This window comes from Podarcis pityusensis, assembly GCF_964106645.2.
Source record: "Podarcis pityusensis genome assembly, chromosome: 11".
NCBI classification, from domain to species: Eukaryota; Metazoa; Chordata; class Lepidosauria; order Squamata; family Lacertidae; genus Podarcis; species Podarcis pityusensis.
Genome location: NC_138036.1, coordinates 8,973,192 through 8,988,122, shown reverse-complemented (window position 1 = coordinate 8,988,122; position 14,931 = coordinate 8,973,192). Strand labels below are relative to the sequence as shown.

The 14,931-nt window shown below is 44.8% G+C and overlaps 1 protein-coding gene across 2 annotated transcripts in view; it reads left to right on the top strand.

The window, feature by feature from the left end:
- ST8SIA5 (ST8 alpha-N-acetyl-neuraminide alpha-2,8-sialyltransferase 5) overlaps positions 1-14,931 on the top strand; it is a 65,776-nt gene that overhangs the window by 33,927 nt on the left and 16,918 nt on the right. For both annotated transcript variants that reach the window (XM_080973599.1, XM_080973598.1), the window contains one exon: positions 13,201-13,293. In XM_080973599.1, the coding sequence (XP_080829725.1) occupies positions 13,201-13,293 (93 nt within the window). The remainder of the gene's footprint in view (positions 1-13,200; positions 13,294-14,931) is intronic.

Sequence of the window (14,931 nt, the reverse complement as noted above, 5' to 3'; positions counted from 1 at the left end):
TTTGTTCCAGAGGTCCGTTCTTAACCTGAAACCGTTCTTAACCTGAGGTACCACTTTAGCTAATGGGGACTCCCACTGCCACCGTGCCACCAGCATGCAATTTCTGTTCTCATCCTGAGGTAAAGTTCTTAACCCAAGGTACTACTTCCAGGTTAGCGGAGTCTGTAACCCGAAGTGTTTGCAACCCGAGGTGTTTGTAACCCGAGGAACCACTGTAGTTGTTTATTTCCTTGATATCTGATGGGAGGGTGTTTCACAGGGTGGGTGCCACTACAGAGAAGGCCCTCTGCCTGGTTCCCTGTAACCTCACTTCTCGCAGGGAGGGAACCGCCAGAAGGCCCTCAGAGCTGAACCTCAGTGTCCGGCATGAATGATGGGGGTGGAGAGGCTCCTTCAGGTATACATGGCCAAGGCCGTAATTGGTTTAAGGCAGCTTATTGTCATCCCAAGTTGTGCAAGCCTTGTCTAAAATGACCATTAAAGGTAAACGTAAAGGGACCCCTGACAGTTAAGTCCAGTCGCAGACGACTCTGAGGTTGCGGTGCTCATCTCGCTTTATTGGCCGAGGGAGCCGGCATACAGCTTCTGGGTCATGTGGTCAGCAGGACTAAGTGGCTTCTGGCAAACCAGAGCAGCTCATGGAAATGCTGTTTACCTTACCGCCAGTGTGGTACCTATTTATCTACTTGCACTTTGACGTGCTTTCGAACTGCTAGATTGGCAGGAGCTGGGACTGAGCAACGGGAGCTCACCCCTTTGCAAGGATTCGAACCACGACCTTCTGATCGGCAAGCCCTAGGCTCTGTAGTTTAACCCACAGCGCCACCCGCGTCCCTAAAATGACCAGTAGGGTTGATGTTTTTCTTGCTTGGTCATGGAAGTCTTTGGGGATCTAAAGAGAGCGGAGGGTGGGCCCAAGGACCCAGAGATTACATGCACATTAAGGTGGTTTATGGTTGGTGGAAGGACCCTGAGTGAGAGGCAGGGAAGGGGAGACCTCCCAGGATGAGAGATTTGGAGAAGAAATGAAATCTCCCAGGTTAGAACTGTCTACCACTTTCTGTGGGTGGCAAAGGTTGAGAGCTACCTTTGAGTGAGGAGACTGTGTTTTCTTTCCTCTTCCTTTCTCTGCTTTTGTTTTTATTTGGATTAGTTTCTTTTCTCTTACTGGACCATGAAAAAAGCTTTAATAAAAGCTTAGGAAAATAAAATAAAGAGAGCAGAGGGGGAGGAAAATACCCAGAGAGAATTTGAGGACCTAGAAGGCTTCATCACTGCCCTGTCTCCTCTCATGACAAATCGGACACCAGAACATAAGCAGCAGGGAAGGACTAGGTTGGGGGTCCTTGCTGACCTCAAGACATTTGATCCTCGAGGGTAATCTTCCTCCCTCTTTGCAAACCTGAGTCACCTTCAGCTTCATTCTGCAGTGAAACCGTAGTCCTGGGCGTACGGGGGTCATGAGTTGGTAGCGATTAGAAGGCTCCAAAGCATGCTATTTAGCAAGGTGACTTTGCTCCGACGTTACAGCCGCCAGCTGCAGCGCTCGGAAGTTGTGACCTTGTGCAGTCGCTTGGGAGACGGTGCTTCGCTTTCCCCTTGTTCACCATACTGTTTTCCAGTGGCAGTGCATTGTATCTTGCGATGTAATGACCCTCTCTTTCGCCCAAAGGTTCCCAGAGCAGCCTGCGGCAATTAAAACAGCAATAAACAATCAAAATCACATTCTCAGTGTGGGGTCACTAACAGACTAACGCCCACAGCAGCAACGCAGCATGCAAAATCCAGTAACCATTCTGACAGTTTGGGTTTTGTTGTTTCCTTTGCTAACTGGTGGTCTTCCAGATGTTGCCATCTCCCCCAGCCTGCATGATGGGAGTTGTAGTTTAACAACATCTGGAAGGCCACAACCACCCCAGTCTATTTGAATGGACTGCCGCTGCTTGTTTTAACTTGCTGTGCTATTTTGTATGCTCAGATAGTGCTCTTATTGTTTCTGACTGTTTTCTTAGCCACCCTGGGAACATAAATAAGGGAGGAATATTAGAAAGCAATTTTCAAAGGAGCATGAAAATGGCCTGTAGTTGGCAATGAAAGGACATTGGATTTGGCACCAGGTGAATTTTGGATGAGGAATGTTTGAAAGAACTTGGCATGTTCCCCTCCCCCAAATAATCTTTATTAGTTTTTCAATTAGATACTCCACATACACATATTGTATTACATTTTACCTTTATACTTGCTCTTCAGAGCTGACTTCACTCCTTCCTTCTTCTGGTTTTTTATATCACATATAATTTTATCGCATTATTTTCTTCCATTTTCTATACAGTGGTACCTCGGGTTAAGTACTTAATTTGTTCCGGAGGTCCATTCTTAACCTGAAACTGTTCTTAACCTGAAGCACCACTTTAGCTAATGAGGCCTCCCGCTGCCGCTGTGCGATTTCTGTTCTCATCCTGAAGCAAAGTTCTTAACCCGAGGTACTATTTCTGGGTTAGCGGAGTCTGTAACCTGAAGTGTATGTAACCCGAGGTACCACTGTATTGTTATTCATTTTCCATTTGTGTCCATAGTGTATCCATAAACAAATAAGTCCTCATGTTTATACAATTCTTGTTGTCTGTATTCATTTACCACTACTGTTAGTTGTATTAATCTCCTTATACATTTTGCTTCTTATTATTTTCATTATCCATCACTTTTCTTAATCTTTCCCGTTATGAGGTTTGTTTCCAATTCTACTGGTTTTACTATTTCATCTTATCTTTCCTATATACAACATAATATTTTTTGAGAGCTTGGCATGTTAAGCGTGGAGAAGAGATGGGCCATAGCTCAAGGGTAGAACAGGTGCTTTGCATGCAGAAGGTCCGAAGTTGAGTCCCCACCATCTTCAGAGACCCCTGCCTGGAGACCTGCTGTCTGTTAGTGAATACAGAATTGATCTAGGTGGGCCAGTAGGTCTGATGCAGTATAAGGCAGCTCCTTGCTATTGGCATCCATCTATCTTCAGAGACAATGGAGTTCACCTCTGGGGGTGAAGTCAAACTGTTGCATTAGCAGCACCAAAGTGACCTCCCTGGGGTGTAAGCCTGGGCAGTATGTCAGGAGGTCCTGGGCTGCCCAGAAGACAAGACCCCCCCCCTTGGCCTCGCTGCAGTGGCTCAAAGGAAGCAGAGCGATACATTTTGGCACCAGCTGGGATGCAGGAGTTGCTGGAAGGAGACATAAAAGGCACCATCCAACTGCCTTAGGGACTCCACTCCAGATCTGTGTAGCGTTTACTTCTTCTTCTTTTAACATAATTTTTATTGAGTTTTCCATATTACATTTCACTTTCATTGGATAAATCCGTAACTTACAGTATTGCTCAGAAAGAGCATCGACCTCCTTCCCTCCCTCTTTCTGACTTCCATTTCTATAACCACTTCTTTACCTTGTATTAACTTTTAACATTCACCCTCTTATATGTAAATTAGCTCCTTAATTTCACATTACCAATCATTTCATGTTAAAGCTGCAAACGTTTTCAGATGTTTACAATTTTCTTTCAAATAAATTATAAATTTGCTCCAGTCCTTTTGAAACAATTCATTGCGCCAATTTTGTATCTTTCCTGTCAACTTTGCCAATTCTATGTATTCTGCCATCTTTATCTGCCAGTCTTCCAGGGTGGGGAGTTCTTGCTGCTTCCATCTTTGGGCCAGAAGAATTCTTGCGGCCATTGTGGCATACATAAACAAATTTACATCTTTTTAAAAAAAATTTCCTCGCCAATTAATCCCAATAGAAATGCCTCTGGTTTTTTACTAAAATTATATTTAAATACCTTTTTTAATTCATTGTATATAATATCCCATGGGACGCGGGTGGCGCTGTGGGTTAAACCACAGAGCCTAGGACTTGCCAATCGAAAAGTCAGCGGTTCGAATTCCCGCGACGGGGTGAGCTCCCGTTGCTTGGTCCCTGCTCCTGCCAACCTAGCAGTTCGAAAGTACGTCAAAGTGCAAGTAGATAAATAGGTACCGCTCCGGCGGGAACGTAAACGGCGTTTCCGTGCGCTGCTCTGGTTTGCCAGAAGCGGCTTAGTCATGCTGTCCACATGACCCGGAAGCTGTACACCGGCTCCCTCAGCCAATAAAATGAGATGAGTGTCGCATCCCCAGAGTCGGCCACGACTGGATCTAACGTTCAGGGGTCCCTTTACCTTTACCTATATAATATCCCAGAAGGCCTTCACCTTGGTACAGGACCACCACATATGGAGAAAGTTCCCTTCCTTCTCCTTGCATTTCCAACAAAGTTTATCATGAGGCCTGTACATTTTGGCAAGTTTACTCGGTGTGATGTACCAACGATACATCATCTTCGTTAAATTCTCTTTAAGTGCCACACATGCTGTAAATTTGATTGTTTTATTCCACATTTTTTCCCACCTCTCGAAATCGGTGTAGGGTTTACTTCTTAGCCTTTTCTTCTCCTGAAGATATCACGCAAGGCAGCAGAGAGTTAGAATCAGTATTTTCCTTCTCCTAAATGGGCTACATTCCCAGGTTGACAAGCCCCATCTGCCCCTCACTTCACAGCACATGCAGAAACTGCCTTCTTGACCATTGGACCTATTCTCGGTCTCATCAGCTCAATCTGCCAGAGCCTGTCTTTGTATTTTTTTTATATATATACATTTTTATTGATTTTTTAACATATACAATATTTTGACTTCCATCAACGCCTCTGATGATTTCCCATTCTTTATTGCTTATTCTGCATTTTTTAATTTTATATTACATTTAATTATCCTCAACTAATAATTCTTTTCGTAGCCTTTCTTGTAATATTTCAAATAATCCACCTCACAAAGCTTCTTGCAGTCCTACAAGCGTGATCTGTTCATCACAATTACTTTTCAAAGAGTTCATATATTTACTCCAGTCTTCTAAGAATCTCTGGTCCCGCAGGTTTCGAATCCTTCCTGTTAATTTATCTAATTCTGCATAGCCCACAAAGCCTGTCTTTGTATGCAAGAAAAGTCCCTAACTCACCAAGGGTTTGAGACCCATCAGTTACCCTCACCTGGTTTAGCCAGCCAGTCAAAACTGTTTCCGGGGTGTGGCTGCTGTTGCATGCTGAGCCACAGGTGAGTGCTGAGTGCAGGGTGGGCACCAAAGGTGGACAGATGACCCCAGAAGGAGCATGACATGCCCCCCACCAGAAGTACTACCCCTCCCCCAAGACCCCATATCCCTAAGGCAAGAGCATGCAACTTGGGCAATCGATCCTGAAATGGACTTTGTGCCCAGTAGCCTGGTTTCATGTTGGTGAAGGAGGTTGATTAAGAAGAAGAAGAAGAAGAAGAAGAAGAAGAAGAAGAAGAAGAAGAGTTTGGACTTGATATCCCGCCTTTCACTCCCCTTAAGGAGTCTCAAAGCTGCCAAAAATCTCCTTTCCCTTCCTCCTCCACAACAAACACTCTGTGAGGTGAGTGAGGCTGAGAGATTTCAGAGAAGTGTGACTGGCCCAAGGTCACCCAGCAGCTGCATGTGGAGGAGCGGGGAAGCGAACCCGGTTCACCAGATTACGAGTCCACCGCTCTTAACCACTGCACCACGCTGGCTCTCAAGACAAACTGGATGGACTTACTTCCTCCCTGTTCCCAGTTTGTGCTATTCAGCTCCTGCCAGCCCAGCTGCGTGCAATTGCACCAGGCAGAGTGGGAGTTAATAGACACGCCCACCAGGGAGAGCGGATGGACAAAAGTACAGCAGAGCTCTTCCAGGCGGGGAACTCCCAACACGCTGCCTTTGGAAAGAGGCCTTTCTGCACATCTGCAAGCGACTATAATCAGCTGCAGAGGAAGGAGGGGGCTGGGAGAGGATGCAAAGTGAAGTCCGGTGGAAAGGAGGCTTTTAGAGCAACGTGCTGCTCTGAAAAGTGCAGTTAATGGAACTGACATGAGATCTGAATATAGCACAGGATTCAGAAGTGCTTAGATTGGATGGATGGTCTCCCAGGTGGCAATTTCAAAGCAATTTTATCCAACGTGTTATGGCCCTGCCAGCTGTTAACCAAGGTGTGGTGGGAAACTTGCCCACAGTCTATTTATTTTCCTACATTGAGGTGAATCTTTACATGCCACCTTGCACCTTTACAGTCCGAGGCTGGTGTGCAGAAAAAGAAGAACACACACAAACTTGATAAAAACTATACCAACTGGTAATAGACTGGTGCCATAGAACAACAGTACAACAGGAGGGGAAACCATCAAATTCATCCAAACTTTCCTGCACTCCACTTTGGGAAGATGGAACAAACTTTTTTTCTTCTGCTCCAGAGCGTAGGACTCAAACCAATCAATTCAAGTTACAAGAAGGATGATTACAACTGAACGTCAGGAAGAACATCTTGACAGTAAGAGCTATTTGACATTGGAACGGACTTGCTTAGGAAGTGGTGGACTCTTCTTCATTGGAAGTTTTTGAGCAGAGGTTGGATGGCCATCTGTCATGGATGCTTTAGTTGAGATTCCTGTTTTGTGGTTGGTTGGACTAGATGACCCTGGGTGTCCCTTCCAACTCTATAATTCTATGAATACATTACTGGTGGCTAGTGCCAATTAAAGGGACGCGGGTGGCACTGTGGGTAAAACCTCAGCGCCTAGGACTTGCCGATCGCATGGTCGGCGGTTCGAATCCCTGCGGCGGGGTGAGCTCCCGTCGTTCGGTCCCAGCGCCTGCTAACCTAGCAGTTCGAAAGCACCTTCAGGTGCAAGTAGATAAATAGGGACCGCTTACCAGCGGGAAGGTAAACGGTGTTCCGTGTGCTGCGCTGGCTCACCAGATGCAGCTTGTCACGCTGGCCACGTGACCCGGAAGTGTCTGCGGACAGCGCTGGCTCCCGGCCTATAGAGTGAGATGAGCGCACAACCCTAGAGTCTGGCAAGACTGGCCTGTACGGGCAGGGGTACCTTTACCTTTACCTAGCACCCATTGGGATTGGTGAAACAGAAGCCAGGGAGATCCCTCTAGGCAGAATCCTCCTTAACTACCTTGGTTGAGTAGGACACAGTGGTCAAGGCACTTTATCTGTAATCAGTGATAACAGAGGAGGGCCTGGGTGGAATACATCCCAGAGGGGCTTTGAGGGACTTTGAGGTCTGGAGTCTCTTGTCCAGAACCTGGTAGGTACACAAGTTTTCTCAAGTCTTACATCTAAGAAGGTAGGATGTTTCTAGTTCTCACGGTTAAAGAAAAGGAAGCTTCCCTAAACTGGACATTTTCTTGTTAAAATATAGGAGACAGAGAGACAGAGAAGTGTGTGTGTGTGTGTGTTTATGAGAGAGGGGTCTCCAAGATATGCTGGTCTAAATGACATGTAGGGAATTTGGCGTCTCTGCAAGATGCAGCCCAGATTTTGGGCTCCTTCCAGCAGAGTTAAGATTACACAGTTCAACTGAAGGTCTTGGAGTGCAGCCTCTTTTATTCCTTCTGATAATTTTATGTGGCAAAATGCTGGACAGGCGTACATCTTCCCTGCTGCTTTCGCCTCTGGACGGACCTTTGTTTTATTTTTATCCAGTTATCTGCGTAAACAGGAAATGACCAAGGGAAAGAAAGAAAGAAACCTCAAGATATCTTGAGGAGTGTTTAGAGCCTTCTCATAAAATTGGAAGCTAGCACTGACCCACCTTGCTTTCCTTTCCTTCCTTTCTTCCTCAATCTTGGGAGTCCCTCCATGAGCCAAGTTTCCCTCTAGCCTGCCGGATTCCCATATGGCAGATGAGCTGTGAAATGTGAGCTGGGTTTTTCTAATTTAGGAATTGCAGATAGCACAGCCAGGGAATGATGGACGTCATCCTTGAAGATTTATTTCTCTTTCACGGCTGACTGGTCCAGTACCGCCACCCCACCCCATCATCTTGGCTATAACATTTTGTAGTAGGAAATGTCTCTGTTTCTCCCATCGCTTTGGAAGGTTGTAATGTAAAAAGAGCCTGCTGGATCAGGCCAGTAGTCCATTTAGTCCAGTATCCTGTTCTCACAGTGGCCAGTCAGATGCCTATAGAAAACCCTCAAGCAGGATTTGAGCACAAGAGCCCTCTCCCCTCCAGTGGTTCCCAGTAACTGGTATTTGGAAACATTGGTGCCTCCAACCATCACGCTAGCCATCATGGCTAGTAGACATCAACAGCCCTCTCCTCCATGAATTTGTCTAATCCTCTTTGAAACCAATTCAAGTCCATGAACATCACTGCTGAAATCCTGAGTAGGAGCACACAATGCAGGGATAGCTCAGTCGGTAGAGCATGAGAGTTTTAATCTCAGGGTTGTGGGTTTGAGCCCCACACTGGGCAAAAGATTCCTTCATTGCAGGGGTGAAGTAGATGATCCTTCCAACTCTACAATTCTATGATTTTGTCGAAGCCCTCTACTTATTTGGGCTCAGTTCAGACTGCTAGTTTCAACTTAGGAAGGCCTATACGGCTTGGGACCAAAGTATCTCAGTGATTGCCTTCTCTTGTGCAAACCTCCCCATTCCTTGCAGTCATTTGGAGGGGCTCTTCATTGGATTTTCTCACCTGCCATGGCATGATCAGCACCTTGGAGAGGGACCAAGGTGTGTGTTTCAGAACCATGGACAGTGACCCTGCAGTTGAAGTTGTCTCAGCAGTGTCTTAGAGTAGGCACGCCCAACAGGTAGATCGTGATCTACCGGTAGATCACTGGACGAACACCAAACCCAAAAAAGGGGGTAGATCACTGCCAGTTTATAACTCTGTGAGTAGATCACAGTCTCTTGGGAGTTGGCCACCCCTGTCTTAGAGCAACTGGCAGATCTTTAGAGGCGTTCACAGGCTAGAGGCCCTTCCCTCCAAATCTGACCAACTACCTTCCTCTGCATCCATTGGTCTCTTCTAAGCCCTGAGGTTCCAGGTTAAGAGGACAGCTCATAAAGGTCTCTCCAGTCATTCAGAGGCAAAGGTCTCCATGGGGTTCTGGAGAGATGTGGGTGCCCATGGCACTACATTGGATGGACATGGGATAGACCAGGAAGCAAATCCATCTGCTTGGGGCTGCCATTGTTGGAGAGCTCTTGCCAAAGTTTTTGAGCTACTTTTTCACAAAACCCCCCCCACTTCCTTTATGGATTGCCATTGTCAGGAGTTCAGCTTACACTTGAGTAGGACCCTGGCAGAGACACATGCCTGACTGCCATGTTCTTTCCCTCCTGGTCCATCGTTCAGGAGCTTCATAAGCTTTCTTCAGCCCTAACATCACAGTGACCGATACCAACAGACGTTGGCACACTTAGGGATCTGCAGAGTCTTTGCAGCTTGTGTGACAGACCTCAGCAACTCAGCATTTTGGCTAATCTACTTTATTTACATATAAACACACACGGAACACTGCAACATGGTTCCCTCTCTCTCTAGCAGTGAGAGAGAGTTGAGAGTTGAGAGCCAGTGTGGTGTAGTGGTTAAGAGCGGTAGTCTCGTAATCTGGGGAACCGGGTTCGTGTCTCCGCTCCTCCACATGCAGCTGCTGGGTAACCTTGGGCTAGTCACACTTCTCTGAAGTCTCTCAGCCCCACTTACCTCACAGAGTGTTTGTGGTGGGGGAGGAAGGGAAAGGAGATTGTTAGCCGCTTTGAGACTCCTGAAGGGGAGTAAAAGGCGGGATATCAAATCCAAACTCCTCTTCTTCTTAGCATCAGACAGCAAAGAGAAAAAAAGAACAAAGGACAACAGTCCCACTTCACGGAACACAGTAACACAAACATCCTGTCTCCATCACTTCCCACTCTGTGAGTCAAAACATACCACGTCATGTGAAAGACAACAATCCCATGACTGCAATCATGGAGCAGGAATTCTAACAGCCATATGCCTGGGTTTCCCCAGACATTTTTACCAATTTTCAGAAATTCCACCTGGACGCTATTTCCGGCGGACGAATCCTAGATATGTCCGGGAAATCACAGACATATGGCAGTCCTACACCATGCACAATTTTACACTCTTCTATCGTGTTCCCATTGCCCCCCTTATTTTATTCCCCCCATCTAAAAATCATCCCCCTAGCCTTTCCCCATAGGAGAGTTGTTCCATCTCCTTGCCCTGTTGGTTGCCCTTTTCCAAACCTCTTTCACAGCTGTACAGTATCTGTTTCGTGGGGAGGCTTCCGTACTGGCAGAGACTGATGGGAATTGAAGTCCAAAACATCCAGAGGTCACACTACAAATTGGTGGAGGCTGAGTTAAGTAAAGAATGTCAGGAGTTGAACCTAGAGCCTTCTGCACACAGAGCTTGTCGCTGCCACTGAGCTGTGGCCTTCCAGCTTTCGGTGGAAAGCCTTGGGCTGCCTTTATCTCCCATCTGCTTCTAGTCTACATCAGTTGACTGCTGTCTGCTTCCCTGCTTTTAAATTTAGATTTTGTATGGCTTTATGAGGGCGCCCTATTTTCAGTATTTGATCCTGTCTGTGTTGTAATCCTTCTTCATGATGAGGTGGGTGGGGGGAAGGTTTAGGCAAAATCTGCTTTCCTTGCAGTTTCAGCCACAACAATTTGGGTGGTGGTATCCCCCCATCCCAACTTTGTAAATACCCACCCCACAAAATTATATAATTTTATAATTTTAGAGTTGGAAGCAGTCATGGAGATAATCTAGACCGGAGGACAGGGAACCTTTTCAACTGGAGGGCCATGTTCCCTCATGAGAGGTCGTCTGGGGGCCGTATGCGAGGGATGGCCTGAGGCAGAATTGGGCAGAGCGATGGGTGCAACTCTTACATTTGTGGGCTGCCTTCTAACCATGTAAATGTCAGAGGTTTCTTCTATATATAGACACACTTCTCCATCCTCCATTCCGGCAGTCAAAAGGCATCATCATGGTTTAGCATTCAAGGAAGGGGTATGCCATACCCATCTGTGTTAATAATTCCAGTAAATAAGAGTCCACCCACTCCCTAATTTTATTTTACTGTTTACAGTGGTCCCTTGGTTCTCAAACTTAATCCGTTCCGGAATTCTGTTCCAAAACCAAAGTGTTCCAAAACCAAGGTGCGCTTTCCCATAGAAAGTAATGCAAAACGGATTAATCCCTCCCAGACTTTTAAAAACAACCCCTAAAACAGAAATTTAACATGAATTTTACTATCTAACGAGACCATTGATCTGTAAAATGAAAGCAATAAACAATGTACTGCAGTCACACAATCAATCAATCAATCAATCAATCAGTAGCTGGACTGGGTTCCACACAGTCACAAAAACAAAACAAAAAGAGCTGCAAAAACCCCAAAACAAATAGCAAAAACAGACAGACCTTAGCGTAACACTCAAAGTGGAGCATGTTTGGCTTTGAAAAAAAGTTCGCAAACTGGAACAATTACTTCCAGGTTTGCAGTGTTTGGTTTCTAAGTTGTTTGAGTACCAAGGCGTTTGAGAACCAAGGTACCACTGTATTTATTAAATTTATACCCTACTCTTCCTCCCACAGGAGTCCGGGGCAGCAGATGCCTTTGTGATTCCAAAACCCAACAAATAAAACTTCCCATGCATTTTGTTTTAATGTCAAAAACAATTCTTAATGTTGGGAAGTTCCTCCTAATCGATTTCCCTGGAATTTCTTTTTTTTTTTTTTTAAAGTAATTTTATTAAAGTTTTAAACAACAAAGAAATAAAAGAAAAACATACACAATACATATAACAAAAACACAAAGAACAAAAAGACAAAAGCAAAATTCAACAATAAAAATACAAGAAACATAACAATTTAAAAACAATATCTCTGTTTCATTTCCGTTTTTTAGTTGCTTATTTTCTGGACTTCCTCATACCTCCCTCTTTTGTATTCCAATCCAAATTATTTGTCCAGCAGTTTCTTTTCCACTTTTTTAATCCCAATCTTTAATTTAATAAGATATTAAAATATATAGCTTCAACTTCTTTAAACCTAATCCTTGGTCTTAATATCATATACCATTAAAATTTTCCCTCTTAATATCAAATTTCCATTTCTTTAAGCATCTTTAATCTTAATCTTTAATCTTAGTCTATCATTAACTTTAACCTGTACAGCTGGAAACCTCTTGTTTTCAGTCCAACATCACTCTAACATTCCTTAATTTTGCAGTGTTTCTGAAGATAGTCTTTGAATTTCTTCCAGTCTTCCTCCATCGACTCTTCTTCCTGGTCACGGATTCTACCAGTCATTTCAGCCAGTTCCATATAATCCATAAGTTTCATCTGCCATTCCTCCAGCGTGGGAAGTTCTTGTGTCTTCCAATACTTTGCGATGAGTATTCTTGCTGCTGTTGTTGCATACATAAAGAAAGTTCTATCCTTTTTTAACACCATTTGGCCGACTATGCCCAGGAGAAAGGCCTCTGGTTTCTTAGGGAAGGTATACTTAAATACCTTTTTTAATTCATTATATATCATTTCCCAGAAAGCCTTAATCTTTGGGCACGTCCACCAAAGGTGAAAAAATGTACCTTCAGTTTCTTTACATTTCCAACATTTGTTATCGGGCAAGTGATAGATTTTCGCAAGCTTGACTGGGGTTATGTACCACCTGTGTATCATTTTCATAATATTCTCTCTTAAGGCATTACATGCCGTAAATTTCATACCTGTGGTCCATAACTGTTCCCAGTCAGCAAACATGATGTTGTGTCCAACGTCTTGTGCCCATTTAATCATAACAGATTTCACCGTTTCATCCTGAGTGTTCCATTTCAACAGCAAGTTATACATTCTTGACAAATTCTTAGTCTTGGGTTCTAACAATTCTGTTTCTAATTTGGATCTTTCCACCTGGAAGCCGATTTCCCTGGAATTTCGACCTCAAGTTTTGCCCTGTGGCGCAAAAGAGAAGTGGTCCACATCACCTTCTGCACGACTGCCCTCCAGATATTTGAAGACTGCTATCGTATCTCTCCTTAATCTTCTCCAAGCTAAACATATCCAGCACTTTCAATCATTCCTCCCAGGACTTGATTTCCAGGCCCTCTACCAACCTTCCTCTGGACACATTCCAGTTCGTCAATTTCCTTCTGAAAATATTGTCCTCAGAGCTGGGCCTGGTACAGTCCAAATGCAATTTGACCTGATTTTATATATATATATACATGCATGTGTGTGTGTCTGTTTCTGAAATAGCTAGTGATTACACTTTTCTTTTCTTTTCTTCTCCAGGTACTTTGAGTTTTATGAAGGTCCTTTGGAGTACAACTCCACAAAATGCCTGGAGCTGAGGCAGGATATCATTTCGGTGAAGGTTCTCTCGATGTAAGTGGGACCACACCATTTTAGTTCTCCAGCCTTAAGCAATTGTGAGTGATGCTGATGGGCTTTGACCAGGCAGACCTGGGTTCATATCCCTGATCCGGGTACAGAGCTCAGGGGAACCTTGCACCTTGTTCCTTAACACAGGCTTGCTAAGCAATGATAAGGCACAGGCAAACATGTTTGCAGGAGACAATGGCGAAGGTAGGTCTGGACACCTGCATTTGACATTACAGCTTTCAGGCAGGACCCATCACCTGCCTGGACTCCAGCTGCAGGCTTACCTTGTTCCTGAGTTTTGATTTTTATTCTCCTCTCCCTTTCCCTTTTCCCATGCATGTGGCTGTTTTCCCTTGGCAACTAGCCTCATGTATATGAAATGCGTTTAATCCAAATCAGAAGAATTAGATACGTCACCTCAACTGGGCACACACAGATAAAAATACATCATTGATGGGAAATCAAAATGGCTTCCTCATGCGGCCAATTTAGGAGGGAGCCACTAACAGGCACTTAAAAAAAACAAAAATCCAAGTGTCCTCTCAGGCATTGAGACAGCCCTGTGTTGTGTATACAGTGGAACGTAATCCATTCCGGAAGACCGTTCGACTTCCGAAACATTCGAAAAACAAGGCACAAAGGGCGGTCTGCAAATTTAATTGAGAAAATTGAGAAACACTCAGTGGAAGCCGTTCGACTTCTGAGGCGTGTTCAAAAACGAAAGCATTTACTTCTGGGTATTGGGCATTCGAAAACCGAAATGTTCGACTTCCGAGACGGTTGAAAACCAGCCACTGTATACATATAAATAAATGCTGATGATATGCAATGTCCAGACTCTTTATATTCAAAAGGAACTTTACTTTCATAAACATATAACTGAGAAGAACATATCTACATTCTCATGCTTATTCACTTTGTTCCTTATAGAGAGCACAGGTTTCTCTCTATTAACACTTAGGGATCTTCCTCTGTCTGCTTCACCCCAGAGAGGCCACACTGACACAACATTGTCCTCAGCAGCATCCAGGGAAACCTCTCTCAGCAGCAGTTCTTCCTCACACACAGAGAGAGAAGACCAGAAAAACAGTTAAAAACGACAGTTACCGGAATAACAGTCACAACAGAATGCAATGCCTCTCTCATGTGACTCACAGCCAGCCAATCACACGAGAGCTACTGCCACAGGAAAAACCCTATGCTAAGGATGCATAGGCAAAACATTCCCATTTCAGGAAGTTAAACCATTATCCGTAACACCCTGGACAGGTGGAAGCGGCTGGATTAAAGAGCAGTTAGCGTTGGCATCCGCATAGCAGAGTCACGCTGACTTGGCATAGTTGGCTCTCGCCAGCCCCTCCACCGAGAAGCGCCCTTGTTTCCCAAGTTGCGCTGTGGTTTTCTAGCTTCCTTTCTGAACCCCCCCCCCCGCCTGCCCCCGTGCGCTGTTTTGTGCCCCAAAAAGATTTCAAAATTATCACGCTTGGCTGGTCTGAAGTACAAAATGACCTACTTCTTTGAAGAGTGACTTATGGAAAATCCTAAATTGCTCCCATTTTAAATATTAAACCCCTTCTCTCTGGAGGGGAAGCGAGGGAGGGAAAAAGCTCATTGTGTTTGAGGAAAGGTTGGAGAAATGTG